The 17,463-nt window shown below is 41.2% G+C and overlaps 2 protein-coding genes across 2 annotated transcripts; one reads left to right on the forward strand and one right to left on the reverse strand.

Moving 5' to 3' along the window:
• Positions 1 to 2,437: 2,437 nt before the first annotated feature.
• On the reverse strand, positions 2,438 to 9,031 carry EXOC8 (exocyst complex component 8). Its single transcript, XM_081313899.1, has 2 exons — positions 7,191 to 9,031; positions 2,438 to 4,727 (listed from the first exon to the last, which is right to left on the reverse strand). Exons 1-2 carry the CDS (start codon positions 8,757 to 8,759, stop codon positions 4,119 to 4,121), a joined length of 2,178 nt encoding a protein of 725 aa, XP_081170025.1. The 5' UTR covers positions 8,760 to 9,031; the 3' UTR covers positions 2,438 to 4,118.
• A 78-nt stretch (positions 9,032 to 9,109) lies between these two features.
• Positions 9,110 to 15,965, forward strand: SPRTN (SprT-like N-terminal domain). The gene is made up of 5 exons (XM_081312804.1): positions 9,110 to 9,395; positions 10,437 to 10,536; positions 11,551 to 11,679; positions 12,513 to 12,771; positions 14,362 to 15,965. Exons 1-5 carry the CDS (start codon positions 9,157 to 9,159, stop codon positions 15,057 to 15,059), a joined length of 1,425 nt encoding a protein of 474 aa, XP_081168930.1. The 5' UTR covers positions 9,110 to 9,156; the 3' UTR covers positions 15,060 to 15,965.
• Positions 15,966 to 17,463: the final 1,498 nt, after the last annotated feature.

Below are 17,463 nucleotides of genomic sequence, written 5' to 3' on the forward strand. Positions count from 1 at the left end.
ATCCTGACTTGTAACCTGTGGAAAAAGTAAACTAATATGGTGGTTTTGTGCCAGCATTTCTGAATGATTATATATTGGCACATTTGCTAGGATACAGTATCCTGAACCAAATTAGAGGCAGATTTTGAAACAAACAAGAATGAATCCCCCGTATTATCAGATTACCAACATGTTGGTAAGAACGGAACTGTTTCTTTGCATTTTGTATGTTGAATATGAGGATATAGATTAGAGAAGAAACTACCGTATGTTTTGAAAATCACTCTTTGAAGTAAAGTGATATTCAAATGTTTTCTTGAATGGTTACTAACTGACCAAATAATGTCTAACCAAAAGATAAGAGCAACTATTTCAGAGGTTCAAAAATATTAGTATTAAAGCTATGCCCTACAGCAAAATACTGCATATGATAAATATGTATCATTTTCCAGTTGTCTCCCTAAGTAGTTATGCTGATCAAATAAATAGGTAACCGATGGACATAAATGATTGAACACAGCTAATTTCATTCATCTGGAGGTTATAGCATTATTCGTATCAGCATTTAATGTGTCATTTCAAGCTTCAGTGCAAAACATAAATACAGTTAATAGAGTCTGACAAGGCTTGTGCCTGATCGAATTAGCAGCTGAACATTGGAATAATAATTTGGTGTAGCACCATGACGGTGACAATGTGGATTCAGCAATCTTAATCTCCGCATCTCACAAATTTAAGTTTGTTAAGAATGCTTATCATAAATCAATCCAAGACCCATAGCATCAAGTCTCATCTCCAGCCCAGCATCATGGCTAATAGCACTGGATACGCTTTTTCTCCATAAAGGCATCTATTCCTTTTATAAAGCTGTCTTCAAAAAGGGTCTCTCCTATCTTTGGGGAGTGCTTATTAGCATTTTTGTGAATTGAAATTTTGTGGGCATGTTACAGGCATTTCACCAAATGGGAGGCTGGTCTTTCACAAAGCAGCTGTCATAATGGACAATTATAAAATTTATTAATTAAAAAAAGGCTAATAAGGTAGCTGTCTGTTGCTGCCTTTAATTTTACCTTTTTGTGTAGTTGGATAGGTAATCAGGGTTCCTTACATAAAACATTGGATGGCAGCCAACCTTTTTTCCCTAAATGTTTTTAGGCCTGATTTTTTTTTTACTCTTGGAAACATGCTGCTGAAAATTGGTCCTTTGCAACATTATCAGGCTTCTTTTGGGCTTTGATTAATGAAGAGCAAGTGTCAATATTTAAAACCGTCCTCAATTGCATACTTCGTATCAAGTTCAAGTGACTGAATATGAAGTAGCCTTAGATATGCCAGAGAGGTTTCTTAGATGAGCTTGGGTCAATTTATCTCAGCCCAGCTTACCTAACAGGGTTGTTACTGTGGGGGAAAATAGAAGGGGTGCTAAGTATGCCGACTTGTTTGTATTAAATAAAAAACCTGGACATTGGGCAGTGTTTCCCTTCACTAAGTCTGCATGCATTCTTAGGGTGTGACATAAATTCCTAAATTCCAACTATTTAGTATTGTTCAGATACCCAGATCTGCCCTATAAACTTCCCTCCAATTAAATTGTAGCTTCTTTGGTCTGCTGAGGCTGCTGTAAGCACAGTCCTAAGTGTCATTCTATCTATACATGAAACTGCTATAACCCTCAGCATTAGGGCTTTTCTTTTGCTGCAGCAAATCAAGTGGCAGAATTTAATTTTGTGTCCTTTGAAATACAGGCCTATATATCTCCAGTGAATATTAGATTGGTTATGTTCAAAACATTTTTATACCCACATTCCTCTGGAGAAAGGTGCAGATATTCTGCTAATAAATGTTTTTCCATGACCATCAGCTAGAACAGAACATGTATGATAGTCCCACATTCATAACAGTTTGACTCAACTATAAATGCAGGTAAGAATAATTTTCCCCTAGCCTCTTTTTTTCTGGAGTATTTGTTTAAATGGCAAAGTCAATTCACCCAATCTCCATTCCACAATTTTAAAGGCCACAACACAGTAGTAGCAAGTCTTTAATATTTTCAGTGTAGCATTTAATTTTACATTCTACTGAACATAATGTTGTTTTCTTCCAACAAATTGGAGCACTTTCCTGGAATTATTCATTCTGGCTTAGTGCTCATTAGATAATTATATTACACCAGTATATTTTGATAGGGATTCCTTCAATAGGCATTTACCTTGTTTAGCGTATTTATTCTTTAAAAAGAGAAACAAATGTAACCCTCTACCCATATTAATACATAATCACTGTAGGCAAAACTATGGAGTTACTACAGTTTTACACAATGAATATTGCCTGGGTAAATTTTTATTTTTTTTAATCCAGGTAAGCCCCCATCCAATTTCTTCTTGCCGTACCCTAAATGTTCCATCCTTCACTACTTAGTTGTACATGGGTGATTTTTCATACCATGGAATTTTCAGAGAATCAGATTTCTTAACATTGTAAAACTGTTCTTCATTTCTTTCTAGTTTTCACTGATCACTGGAGCACTGATGACCACATAAAGACATAATGAACTGAATAGATTACATATCTTCTCTCAAATTAACATCACTGTTTGCAACTGAAAGGATATGTGTAAATGGATACCGTACATGAAAACTTGGATCAAGCACAACTTTTGTGGTTAGTTATAGCACTCCATTTCTAACTAAAAAGAGTTTCATTTTTTTAAAAGTAGATTTGGCTTCAGTGATGTCAGGAAGCACTGGCAAAACTGCAGCAAAATTCAGAGATAGCGGCAGGCTTGCCTTTTTGAGACAACTATTATATTATTTGAAATTATTCTTCACTTGCTGAAAATCAAAAAGAAGTGGTATGTTTTAAAGTAGCATTTATTATTGCCAAAAAAATATGTGTACAATAGAAATGCTATCATTAAGAGTGCAGACCCCGTGCTGAATGTTAATTTTCAAAGAATTTTTAAGCTGGATTTTTTTTTGAACTGAACTACGGATTGCAGCTTTTGTAGTATTTCCTCATCACCCGAGAGGGGTTTATGCGAGACTGCTTTGTTTCCTACACCAGTTTTGCTGCTTTAGAAACAAAGGGAAATTGGCTAATATTAAAGATGTACAAAATGTTTCCCGCATTAATAGCCAGCTTTAGGAGGACAATGCCCAAACTGATACGCATGTTTTGGCTTTATGGATTGTGAATAGCAAACAAGAGTTGTTTTGTTTCAGGCAGAAATGATCTTTTTGGGGTGGGGGTGGGAGGGGGAAGAGAGACACACAGGAACCCTGGCACCTGAAGGGAAGGCAAATCCTGGGCCAATCAGGGAGAAAGGCAAGCCAGTGCTACATGCCATTCTGGAATGTCAGCAATGGCAAAGAAGAGGGAAGGTGCCAGGGAAATAGGGACAAGGGCCACCGGGATATGCCCTACTAGAACACTGGAGATGGCTTAAGGGAAAGTACTGGGAAAAGGCTGGCACAGATCTGTTTTTCCCTTCCTTCCATTGGCTGTTCCCAGTATGAGGAGCTATGGCTCACTGGGAAGCACTGAGGGAGAGGAAGGGAAAGAGGAGTAATACATGCCACCTTAGCCCTATTTGGCCCACTTGGATTTTGTTCCATCTGAAACGCAGAATAACCAAAGTATTCTGGGCTTGGGGGTCTGCTTAGCTCTGGCTGATAAGGAACAATTCAACAGAACGCTTGGAATACAGCAGATTGTTTAAAGCATTTTTCCCATGTCATGTACGTATACTCCTACCTAACGTGAAGAAATCAATAGATACATCTCATAATTTACATTCCTAAAAAGGGTCAGAATTTTTTTTTCTTGAGCACCTAATTACATTTATATATTTAAATAAAATTTATTAACATAAGCAGATGTCATCATATAGGGCATCTTGAAATTTAAACGGTCGCCATCAGACCTTCAAAAAAAGTGATGTTACTTGAGCTTTCTAACTACATCATTTGCTTTCTTTTCCTTTATTTTGTCTCTTGTATTTGCTGAACATAATTAACTTACGAGAGCTTTGCTATATTTGATAAGCATTAGTTTATGCATACATGTACATACATATCTTTATGTATGTATGTACACAAATATATACAATCTTTATATAAAAACTACTGAGGCATTACATGTCACACCACTGAGGTAGTACTTTCAGGATTAATACGCATTAGTCGTGAAACATTCCTCAGATCCTGCAACTGCTTAGCAGGCTTTCCAACACCTTCCTCAAATCTTTTTTCCACAACAGGAAGGACAGTTTCATAGAGGAAAGATGCATTTTGCCTGATGAATGCTTTCTTCTCAGGATCCTGTTCACACCGTAAACTGTAATCAACATGTTGGATGGCCACAAGGATTATCTCCATCAGACTTTCTAGCAGAACCATGTGCAGCTCAGGGAAATACAACTTGAGAGCTTCCTCCAAGAAAGCCATGGTCTGTTTCGTGAAAGCCACAACAGTGTAGCTAAGATTCACCCAGCAGTCATCTCCAGTGTACTGGTCAAAACTGGTCACACCACAATTCCTCATTTCCTCTCTAAGCTTGCCTAAGGCTTCAGGGGTCATCAGGTTCATTCTCCTCCACATCTCTTCAGAGTTACGATGTTTTGTGGCCTCAATTATGATGTCTTTGTAGCTCTGCAAAGCCCCTTCGATATCTTTTACTAGTAGGGCATGAATAATGAAGGTCAAATCCAGACCAATACTGCTGAGTTGCTTACAATGTTCCTTGGCCACCTTCAACAACAAATGACATGATTAATTAAATTAAATCTAAAGAAATTGCACAACAGAGAGATGGTAAAATTATCTTCCCATGGGAAACATTAAAGAACACTGACACATAGCTGAGGACAGAGCTTTTCAACCTTTTCACCCATTGTACCGCTTTTAGGATATGGCAACATCCGAGTACCAGCAGTCGCCTAGCAAGGTGTCAAAAACTTGACCAAAAAAAAAGAGGAAAAAAGTGATGAAGTACAGGTAGTCCTTGACTTACAGCAGTTTGCTTAGTGACTGTTCGAAGTTACAATGGCACTGGAAAAAGTGCCCCCCCAAGCCACAGCCGAGCAAGACACCCGCCTGCCCACCCGGCTGCGCTCTTCCTCCTGTCCGAGGTTTTTATTGTTGTGAGCATTTCTGTCGAGGATTGGCAGCGGGGGTGGGTTGGGTGTTTGGTTTTTCTTCTGCCCACTTTGCTGGATGGTTGCAGCAGGTTTTGGTCACTTCACATGACCCCGGGAACACTGTGACTATCATAAATATGAATCAGTTGCCAAGCATCTGATTGTAAATCACAGGACCCTGGAGATGCTGCAACATTCCAGCTGATCGGCGCTTCTTCTGGGCTCAGCAGGAGCACCAGGATCAGTGCCAAGCTCCAGCTGGAGACTGGTGCTGATCCTGGCACTTCCACTGAGCCCTGACAGCCCCGAAGAAGCGCCAATCAGCTGGAAAGCGGTGCTGAGCCCTGACAGCCCTGCAGCTCCAGCTATCTCTCACTCAGGCTTGTGCCGTGATGCCACCGGTTTAGCTCATTCCCCTCCCCCACTACCCTCTTTCTAGGATGGTCACGTACCACCTGCCAGGTGCCAATGTACCATAGGTGGTACCCGTACCACTGGTTGAAAAGCCCTGGCTTAGGACTACTTCAAAACCAATCTCTGGATAGTATCACAGTGTGGATCATTAATAGATAATTGTCTAATCCAGGGGTGGACCACATTTTAATCAGCTGACAATCACATTTCTTGGGAGAATTTGCTGCTGAATGTCAATGAGGGATGTTAACGTCTATTACATAATAGGCAGAAAGATGAAGGGGATGAGGGAAGGAAAGTTATAAATACTAAAGATAATATGAATTCAGAAGGTGGTTCTTTTCTACCAGGACCTAATTCAATATATGGCACAAGTACTTCAAAGTTTGTATAAAGCTCAAAAGAGGCTTTGTGCCACTCAATAAATATGAACAGAGACTGTCTCATGTTTGGAGACTGCATTTCAAGATACATTATTTCTTAAGTTTCTTATTCAACCTGCCCACAAACATATGACAGAGGAAGAATGAAATTTATGAACAGTTTTAAGCCTCATACTTGGCTTTTATTGTCCCACTTAACTTAATTAAAGACAACGCAGATCTAATCCATGTAACATTAGTAAAGGTAAAGGTTCCCCCGCACATGCGTGCTAGTCGTTTCCGACTCTAGGGGCCGGTGCTCATCTCCGTTTCAAAGCCGAAGAGCCAGCGTTTCTCCGAGGACGTCTCCGTGGTCATGTGGCCGGCATGACTAGACGCCAAAGGCACACGGAACGCTGTTACCTTCCCACCGTGTAACATTACTTAGTAATGTTACATTCCATGTAACATTACTTAGGCTAAAATTTAAGTAAAAATAAAAAAATTTGCTGTAACCATCTTAATTTAAAACATATAAATGAAACTTGCTTCATACATTTAAAAGAAACGTATTCTCCAGTAATTTAAATTATATCCCTAATGTTAATGTCAATATGAAATAAAACTGGATAAAAGACAAGTTTCATTTCCATTACTCCCACCATTTAGGTGAACAGAAAAGAGTATTCTGTAGTCCATTCCATTCTTTTCAGAGATAAGAGAAAAAATAAAACCTGACAGATATTTATTTTTATTTTTTATTTTAATTCCATTTATATGCCGCCCTTCTCTGAAGACTCAGGGCGGATGTGCTTGCAACTTGCTTTGAACAGTAAAAAAGCAACATTATAAGGAGGCTCATCCTTTGTTCTACAAAGCAAAATGTACTTTTTCAGGTAAGACAGGATCTGTGGTTAAGATCCAGCTGCTGTGCAAAGGCAGTGCACATGACTAACCTGTCTTTTCCAAATTTTAGAGGGCGAGTCTGTTTACCACAAGCAGAACTGGAAATGAAAATGTTGCTGTCTTCCAGCTTTTACCAATTGAACATAGGCATTTTGTTTTGTGTAACAAAACAAAATGCTGTATGTGTATTTCTGCTCTCCTGTGTGGCATTTATGTGTATATCTGTATTAGGAGGCATCAGCATAATCTCCAAGTTGCTGATATGACTAGGCAGGAGAAGGATTTAGAATTGAACAGCCACTACATTCCAAAACACTGCTCAAATACTTCTCCATTAGGGATGCACTGACAGACTTTTCCAGTTTTTATTCCATTCCCCTCCATTTACTTACCTTTACACACTCAGCAGCAGTAGATAAACTCTCCTTACTATCAAACACCTGTTTGCTGAAGGCATCTACAAACATCCGCATGGTAGACCGGGCCCAGACCACAAAAGCTGAGTAACACCCGCTGTTTCCAGCAAAATCTGTCTGAAACTCTCTTGCAGTCTCTAGCAGGCTGGTAAAGAAGACATGACAAAGTTTGTGAATATACAGCAAAGTGGCACCCTCAATGCGCAACTGTCGGATGGCTGTGTGAACAGCAGCTTCCCTATTTTTCAAGAAAAGCTCACATGCTTTCGTTGACTGGCCCAAGCGAATGAGCTGAGAAACAGCTCGTCGGGTAGCTCTGGGCCCTCCTCGGAGAGACCTATCTGGAGACAATTCAAACACAAGGACCTCAGTGAGCTGTCGGACCCTTTCATCTACCTTTGCTCGCAATTCTTTAACCATCTGGGTCACAGGTTTGTCACTCAGATATTCCTTCAGCTTATCTAACAAATCAACCGCCCCTTCAAAGTCTCTCTGAGCAATGCAGACATCTAAGTCTTCCGGCAGTTCCTGAATCCATTCTAATGACAGATCCACCATTTCTTCTTCCGGTGTTGCCTTCCCTTCCTCCTTCTCCTCTTCTTCCTCGTCTGCTTCAAAAGGATTTGTAGTCTCAGCAGGCAGTGGAAGAGTCCGCGTCGGCACCTCCTGCTCCAGCCTTCGTTTCTCACTGAGAACTCGATTTCTTTTCGCCTCCTCCAGCACTTCCAACCACTCTTTCTTGATCTTGGCATTCTCAGCCTGGAAGATGCGACTCTCGGGGAACATAAGCAACTTGAACATATCCTTCATGGGGGGGTTGTCCTTGACATTAACCACAGCCAGCCCATCCAGCGGGTAGAGGGCATCGTAACGGTACACGCCCCGCCGGTTGGGCAGCCAGGCTGCCACCAGCAGGCAGTCATTCATAAGGAAAGCGTGCACTTTCTGGATCTGCACCATGTGGTCGGCGTCGTATTCCACCAGGTCCCCGTTGTACACCAGGTACTTGCCGGGGCTCTCTGGAAGCAGGTCTCGGCAGCCCTCCACTTTCTCCAGGAGGGTGGTGAGAGTTCGCTGTCGGCCTTCCTCGTTGGCCGAGGCGTCCTTGCCGGAGAGAGGCAGGAAGGGGTTGGCGTGGGGGTCGGTGGCGGCCGCGGCAGCTCGCCGGGCTCCCGCCACAGCCGGGTCTTCTCGCTCGCCGGCATTGGCCTGCAGCAAGAGGGCCTGGGTGACGGTTTCCATGATGCCTTTCTGCTCGGTGAGGATGTGGCTGAGCTGGTACATCTCGCTCTCCAGGTAGCTGATCTCGCGGGCCGTCTCGATGAACTGCCGGTAGTTCTGGTAGACGTTGCGCTTGAGGCTCTGCGCCGTCTCCTCGCTCAGCGCCTGAATGCGCTGCCGGTGCTCCTGCAGGTCCCGGTCGCCGTCCGACTGCTGGGACAGCTGCTTCACGTACTCCTCCGCCGCGTAACTGCCGGACTCCAGTTGCCGCCGCAAACGGCTAGCGCCACCCACGGCGGCCACCTCCCCGAGAGACACCGCCATGCCTGAGCCGGAGCAGCGAAAGACCCAAAGAGCAGAGACGAAGGAAGAAGGCCCACGGAGGAAACACTCCGAAGGGCGCCTGCGCCGGGGGAAAAAAAAAAGGAAGAGTCGCTCGCGAGGATCTTCAGGCGAGAAGAGCCTGCGGGAAACGTCAAACGTCAAGGAACGGCGACACGTCGCTCTCCGTTTCGCACGTTACCATAGATGTATCTCGCGTAGACCAGCCTTCAGTTCCGGATGTCTGGAGAGATGCGCAAGCGCGTTGCAGCATCGAAGCCTAATGAGAGATTTTTTTTTACCAGACGTGGGGCTTAGCGCATGCGCCAGATTGAACAGCCGCTTCCGGCGGGTGGATGGCGGCTGTCGGCGGCTCGGATGTGGCTTCTTCCGAGGCACGATGGACGAGGACTTTTTGCTGGCCCTGCAGTTGCAGGAGGAATGGGAAGCGGAGGACGAGGAGGTGCGGGCTCGGACGATCTCCTCTGATCCTCCGCGGCCGCTCTCGCTGATGGACGATGCCTGGGAGTTGCTGGACCCGAACCCCGACGTGAGGGGCCTCTTCCTTCAGTTCAACGAGACCCTCTTCTGGGGGCGCCTGGCGGCGGTGGAAGTAAAATGGAGCCCGCGCATGACTCTGTACGTGTACGCCGAAGAAAGCGCCGGGGAAAGGCATCCCTAAAGAGACGCCCTCCAGGGATGGTGGGACTACCACTCCCAGAATTCTCTGCTGCTTGCAGTTCTGGGAATGGTAGTGCAGAGAATATTGGGGGAGGCGGGGGAAGGAAAGACTGTCTCGCAGGCTCAGGTTGTCAACAAAGATGCCTCTAGAGCTGCTCCCATTGCGCCCCCCCCTTTTTAAAAAGGTAGAGCACATCTACCCATTAAAAATTTGCAACATTTTTATCTGATGATGGTTTGATAGCTTAAGTTAAAGGTAAAGGTCCCCCCGCACATTCGTGCTAGTCGTTTCCGACTCTAGGGGCCGGTGCTCATCTCCGTTTCAAAGCCGAAGAGCCAGCGCTTGTCCGAGGACGTCTCCGTGGTCATGTGGCCGGCATGACTAGACACCAAAGGCGCACGGAATGCTGTTACCTTCCCACCGTACCCTATTTTTCTACTTGCATTTTTTACATGCTTTCGAACTGCTAGGTTGGCAGAAGCTGGGACGAGTAACAGACGCTCACTCTGTTACGCGGCACTCGGGATTCGACCCGTCAAACTGCCGACCTTCTGATCGACAAGCTCAGCGTCCTAACCCACTGAGCCACCGCGTCCCTTTAGCTTAAGTTACGACCCTGATATTTCTGATTCTGATGAGCTTTCCTAGTCAGCCAAGGTTGGATTGCCTGATTGCAAGCAGGCAGAGTTTTTACCTGACAGCCAAGCAGGGCATGCATAATCAGATACATATACTGGTCAAGATCAGCGATATCAATAAAGTGTTTGTACCTGAATCTTGGATTTTATGCTACAAGAAACCAGCAGGATGAGGTAGCAGTGTAATTCAGACCGAGGACTGGGCTGCTTTTAAATACTTTTCTACTTCTCTTTCTTGAAAAATTGCCCTCTTATTAGCAAACTAGTAGATCACAATGGATAACTGTTCCAGTCACATTCTGCTATGGTAGATTTTTGTTGTTGGGAAACAAAAATGATAGCTTCTGCTTTGCCTTTTAGGTGTGCTGGAGTTTGCTGCTATGAAGGTCATGGTGGAATGTGCTCCATCCGACTAAGTGAACCACTTTTAAAATTACGACCAAGAAAAGATCTTGTGGAGGTATTGCAAGATGGAATTCTTTCTACAAAGATGGAATGCAGCATGTACATTTCTTGCAGCCTAACCTGGTTGAAGGCATATATAAACTGGAATATATTTTGTCAGTAACAAATCAGATCTCGAAATATGCTTAATAATATCTGGATAATAGTAAGATATCTAAATGTAGCAAGTAATCATATGAATAGCCAGAACTTTTCTATGAATAGAGCACTTTGATTGATACGTTAGTATTCTGTGTGGTTGCAGAAGTTCAGTACTATATATATGTAATGAAGTACTTTTTCCTAGGAATTAGCTCTCATTTGCTTTAAAGAATGTTTTAATTCTACAAAGATAGAAGAAATAACAAATTCTGTATTGTAAAGAATACCAGGGAACTCCCGTGTACTACTATGTGCCTTATTTCTGATCTATACTAGTATTTTACTTTCTTATATAATGAGATGAGAAATGTCATATGTTGAAAATCCAAGATCTGCTTCTCAGACTCTTTTTCTTCCTCATTATAACATAATAGTGATTTTGACCAAGGGCTTCTCTTAGTTATTGGATTTCAAACAAGGAGATACAAAATTTTGTTATTATGAGGATGGAGAGCCTCTGGTCCATGGCCAGTTAGCTAAGACATCCCATCCAGCCTGTCTTAGTTTTCATGAGATCTGTTCTCTCCTCCATGATTGTTTTGTGAGAGAAGCAAGCTATCTTTCTTAAGTTGTTTTGCTTAACTCATTAATGGGGCAAAAAACTTCAATGGATCTATTTGCTTGATAACTGCAAACAGTTCTACATAGCTGTGGAATAAATGCAAAGTAAAAACAATTTTATGAATTCCCATTGTACATCAAGTACATTTGTGCAAACCTGAATTCTAAGCATCAAATTTCACAATACAGTTCATATTTTTCTTACCATATGGAAGATAAACCGAAATTGAGAAATTTCTTTAAAAAATATGCATATGCAATTGTCTTTTTTTAGAAAATGGATACTTAAGTAATCAATTAATTTCAGACTCTCCTGCATGAAATGATTCATGCCCTGTTGTTTGTTACTAATAATGACAAGGATCGCGAGTCCCATGGTCCAGAGTTCTGCAAACATATGCATCGGATAAATCGCTTAACAGGAGCCAATATTACGGTAAAGGCTTTTTGCGATATATAGACTCATTTTGATTCTTCAAGCACAGAATAAGAGATTGCATGATGAGATGGCAAGCCAGTTCAGGGAGGGATAGTATACTCTAGCAGAGTTGATATTTTCAGCCAATCCTCAAGAGTTCTATTATTTGCAGATGTAGTTTCATCTTTTGGGTTGAGGGCAACTAGAGCAAGTAGAAGAATGTATACCTTCATAAATGTTTACTGAAAGTGGGAAAATGGGTAGATGTGTAATACATACAAATGCTGGTAGAAACACACATATTCTGTAAAAAAGGAATGAATGTTGGAAGAAGTGAAAAATAGTTGTATTTAAGAGTGTCCTTTTGCCCATGTTAACAATGTGAAAGTAAGGATTTGAGTATACAGGAGAAACATAAGAAAAGTAGTGAGAGTGAGAAAATTAGTCTTCTGGACAATAGATTACGGTCAAGAATGAGTGGGTGATTAATTCATACGGACTGAACTTTGAATTAGTAATACAAAAAATATATATTAAAATAGTTTGCTTATGTAAAGAAAATACATGTTAATCAGTTTGGAAAACAAATATATGAAGGAAGAATCAGTACACACAAGAGAAAGTGAAAGATCAAGAAAGTAGTAATTGGATGGGGGTGTCCAGACCCTCTTATACCTGTAATTTGTTTGATTTATTGTATCTCACTCCTTTTCTGCACTATGAATTATCACTGCTTACCCTGAAAGGGAATATAGTATAGTATAGTATAGCATTACAGATATGTACGTATTTACATAAAATGAAAATGAAAGTTGTGCTGTATTTTTCCCCCCTCCTTGGATTAATTTCAGATCTATCATGAATTTCACGATGAGGTGGATTTCTATCGTCAGCACTGGTGGCGTTGTAATGGACCATGTCAAAATAGGAAGCCTTATTATGGCTATGTAAAACGTGTAATGAATAGGGCACCGTCTTCCAATGACTATTGGTGGGCAGAGCACCAAAAGAGCTGTGGAGGAACATTTACCAAGGTCAGAGAGCCCAATAATAGCTCCAAGAAGTGCAAAAAGAAAGATGATCAAGCAAAAATCCTAAGTGATGATTCACGTATGTACCTTTTGTTATTTACCAACTACGTAACTAAATTCTGTAAGGATAAACGAAAAGGTTAATTAGAAAGCTACTTAATTTTTTCTCAGTAGTGCTGTATATAGAATAGTATATAGAATTGTGTTCAGTACAAAAGCAAAAGGCACTGAATTTCTATTTTCTACATTTATTTATTTTATTTTATTACATTTATATACCGCCCTTTCCTGAAGGACTCAGGGCCGTTTACAGGGTGATTAAAAAACCAAGATACAAAAGTTAAAAACAAATTTAAAAAAAATTATATTTGTCCCTGCATAAATAAAACCCCAGTTAAAATAAGATTAATCCTCAGCCTGGGCCAGAGAGCTCGAAGAGCCAGGTCTTCAGGCCCCGGCGGAATGAACGGAGGTCGGGGGCAGTCCTCAGCTCCACTGGCAGCTGGTTCCAAAGGGCAGGCGCCCCCACTGAGAAGGCCCTACCCCTGGGTGTTACCCGCCGGCAATCTCTTACCGGTGGCACCCTGAGAAGACCCTCCCTGTGGGAGCGCACTGGACGAAGGGAACTTGATGCCGGCAGCAGGTGTTCCCTCAGATGTAGCCTTGGTGGAGCAGTGGGCTAATGCCTCCTTAAGTAACACCAGCTGCCTGCAATTATTGCAGGTTCGCATCCCACCAGGCTCAAGGTTGACTCAGCCTTCCATCCTTCCGAGGTAGGTAAAATGAGGACCCAGATTGTTGGGGGCAATTAAGCTGACTTTGTAATAATGCCGCTTGGGGTGTGTGAAAGCCCTAATAAGCAGGCATATACATAGAATGAAGGCTACTGCTAACCTTGTAAGCCGCCCTGAGTCTTCGGAGAAGGGCGGGATATAAATGGAATTAAAATAAAAAAAAAAATAAAAAATAAATATCCCGGACCCAAGCCATTTAGGGCTTTATAGGTCATGAGGGTGATTTGAGATAAACTTGAACTAGTGATTTGGATTCTAAAAGCAGTTGGAACAGAATGAAGTTTTCCATAAGAGACTTTCTCAATTCCTCAGCTCCACTAGTAAATTAGTTTCCCATCCCAGAATCCTTAAATAGGTATATAGTGGACTTTGTGTGCATGTAGGCCTTAAAGTCTTGATTCCTGGTAACTGCCTGGACAAGTCCTTGTAGTTTTCTTGGCAACATTTTCAGATGTTGTTTGCCATTGTTTCCTTCCTAGGTCTACAGAGACCTAAGCCTAAAGTCACCCAGCTGGCTTTATGCCTAAGATGAGATTCATGGTTTCTAGCCTTGTGTCTTAACCACTATATCAGACTGGTTCTCTAAAATAAAAATAGAAAAAATAAATTCCACATAAATTAAAATTTAGCTTGTTCTGCTCATATCCCATATTGGTTTTGCAGAATTCTCACTCCACAAGTGCAATTTTATGGCTGATACATCAAATATTCTGGAAACCTTTCAAGCTCTGTTTTTCCCCCTCTCTACCCACAAATAAATCTGCTAAATTCATTGTGCAATGGGCATTCCTTAGTACATGTAAATATATCAAGTAGAAAGCATTTGGAATGATTGACATTTATTTGAACTAAAAGAACTTCTGGTGTAATTTCAGGAAAAGCTCATGGAAGCCTCATACAGAGCATAATACCTTTTAGTGGGAAAGGATATATCCTTGGAGGAAAAAGAAGTGAATCATCATTAGAGGGAGCTGTAAGTCCAAGCATTAAGACCAGAGAACTGATCCAGTCACAATATCATTCACCTGCTGGTTCATCTAGGTCAAATCCTAAAAATGAAATCAAGTTTGAGCAAAATATTTCCTGCACAACCATTTCCTCTCCGTTTTCTCAGAGCGATTCTGAAAATAGTTCTGCTTCTAGTATCACATTCCCTAGATTTTCAGTTGCTAACCATAAAGCTTATACTAATGTTAATGGCTCACCAGTTAAAAATGCTTCTTTGGTTGGAAAAAGGTCAGAATCAAATTCTACAAAGGCTCCAACAGATATATCTCACAAAGGGACTCCAGAAACCACAATTTCTATAGCAGCTACAATGACTCCAAGATCCCAGTCGCCATCTCAGAGAAATAGCAACACCCATAATGGTGGCCCAGCAAAACGAGCCAGAATGGAAGATTCAGTTATGTTTGTCAACTATTTTGTAAAGAAAGGAGAACTCAAGGAGACTAGTAAACCAGCAATCTCAGAAACATCCACTAATGACCAAAATAGAAACGTGTGTTGCCCTGTCTGTCAATCTGAAGTTTTGGAAACCAAAATCAATGAACACTTAGACCTCTGCCTCTGAAATCTTTTAATGTGATTTTAATCTAAAGCTGCTTTGCCCAAGATTTCTCTATCTGTATTTATCTACTGTGTTTTATGGAGAAAAGTTTATATTCAATTTAGTTTTGTGTATGAAACTTTCTTCGGTTTGAAAGTTTTTTCTCAGTACCTATATGCTAATAACACAGTTAACACCGAATGCAACATAAGCCTTGAGAAAAGTGTGTTTTTAAGAGACTGTTTCTTAGTTCTATAATAATTTGATCTGATATTTAACAAAAGGCATGTGTAAGGTAAGAAATTGGAAGTGATATTACATGTATTAATTATGTTGGGAAAAATAATTTGCTATTTTTACATTTTTGTTTGGTTAGGGTTTTGTTAAGACGTTTAAATGCTACATAGGAGAATATGGTTTGAATGTGTGCATTTATTGTGTAAGAGACAGACATGAGATTGTTTTTCCCTGAACTTGAAAGCTGATGTCATATAGTAAACAATACGGGCTACTTTTCTGTTTCCACCTAAAGAGATGGCTCACTAAGTGTTTGCTTTAAAATTATGATGTCCTCTTTTTATTACCAAATTTATAGATTTGGGTTGGATTTCCAAAGCTTTTTTCTTTTGAGTTCAGAAGGGTTAGACAGATTATATCTTGTCTTATGCAATTTTTGATCAGGTAGATGTTTTTCTAAATCATAAGTATATAGGGAAGGCTATGTCATGCTACCATTTCATTTATAAAGTGCCTGTTAGAATGATGTATGCCTACTATTAATAACTTTTGAAACTTATTTCCTCTGAGATGGAAATATATTCTTGCACACAACGCAGTTGATTGTCAGCTATTTGTACAATTAAAAATAAATAACTTTTCAGAAATAGCATCAGAAGTAGAACTCTTCCAAAAATAGATCATGAATTTCATAATCTGCCTTTAAATAAAATGTAGAATGTAACTTGTCTTTATAGGTCAGTTATGTTTTGGTGATCTGATGCGATGCTCCTGTACTAGCTTTTGTTTTTGAGCAGCAATGTTAACATAAGCAAGCAAACATCTATTCAGGCTCGCATATTAGTGTTGACTGGAAAACCTACAATAGGCCACTGCTATGAAAGGAACAGCAGTGGCATCCCTCAGGTTCTTGCTCATCTGAGATTCTACCAATCTGCTGATGGTGGTTCCTTGTCAATAGCCTAGAATGACCGATAAGTGGCCAATAAGGAGAGCAGTTGTTGCTTCATTACATGTACACCTTTCTCTACAATGACACAACCAGTCTCAAAAAAATATTCAAAATCCACTAAGAAATTTTGAGTTGGAAAAATAAATAAGCAAGTCATCCAAATAGAATGCATTGAAATAATAGGTAATATAAATTACTTCCATTGTGGTTATGCTACATATTTATACATGATGATGTTGGCAGATATATGTTTGATTGGGAAATGTGACTTCGATGCAGGTTGGCAATAACCTTCAGCACAATCATATTCAGCTTCAGACTCAGATGATGGAATGAGAGGAAGGATCTAGATCAGGGATCCCCAACCCCTGGCTTCTGGACCGGCACCGGTCTGCAGCATGCCAGAAACCAATCTGCGCAAACAAAGCCCCATCTGTGGGATGCAGGCAGTACATAGAAAAAAACCTGGTGCCCAAAAGGTTGAGGACCACTAATCTAGATAAAAGGAAATTTAGAGAATCAACCAATTGTCCAAGGTGCTTAGAAATAATTTAAAATAATATTTGTTGTTAGTTGCGAAGTCATGTCCGACCCATTGTGGACCCCATGGACAACGTTCCTCCAGGCCTTCCTGTCCTCTATCATCTTCTGGAGTCTATTTAAGCTCATGCCTACTGCTTCAGTGATTCCATCAGCATTAGGCTCTTCTCCAGTGAGTCCATCCTTTTCTTTTGGTGGCCAGAGTATTTGAGTTTCCATGGCTTTCCTCCCCAGGAGCGTCTTAATTTCTTGGCTGCAGTCTCCATCTGTGGTGATCTTGGAGCCCAGGAAAATAAAATCTGTCACTACCTCCATTTCTTCCCCATCTGTTTGCCAGGAATTGAGAGGGCCGGATGCCATGATCTTGGTTTTCTTCTTGTTAAGTTTCAACCCAACTTTTGCACTCTCTTCACCCACAAGAGGTTCTTTAGTTCTTCTTCACTTTCTGCCATTAGAGTGGTATCATCTGCATATCGTAGGTTGTTGATATTTCTCCCGGCAATCTTAATTCCAACTTTTGATTCATTTAACCCTGCCTTTCTCATGATGTGCTCTGCATATAAGTTAAATAGGCAGGGCAACAGTATACAGCCTTGCCGGACTCCTTTCCCAATTTTGAACCAATCAGTGGTTCCGTGTCCAGTTCTCACTGTTGCTTCTTGACCTGCATATAGGTTTCTCAAGAGACAAATAAGATGG

The sequence above is a fragment of the Vipera berus genome (assembly GCF_964194415.1).
Source record: "Vipera berus genome assembly, chromosome: 1".
Lineage (NCBI taxonomy): Eukaryota > Metazoa > Chordata > Lepidosauria > Squamata > Viperidae > Vipera > Vipera berus.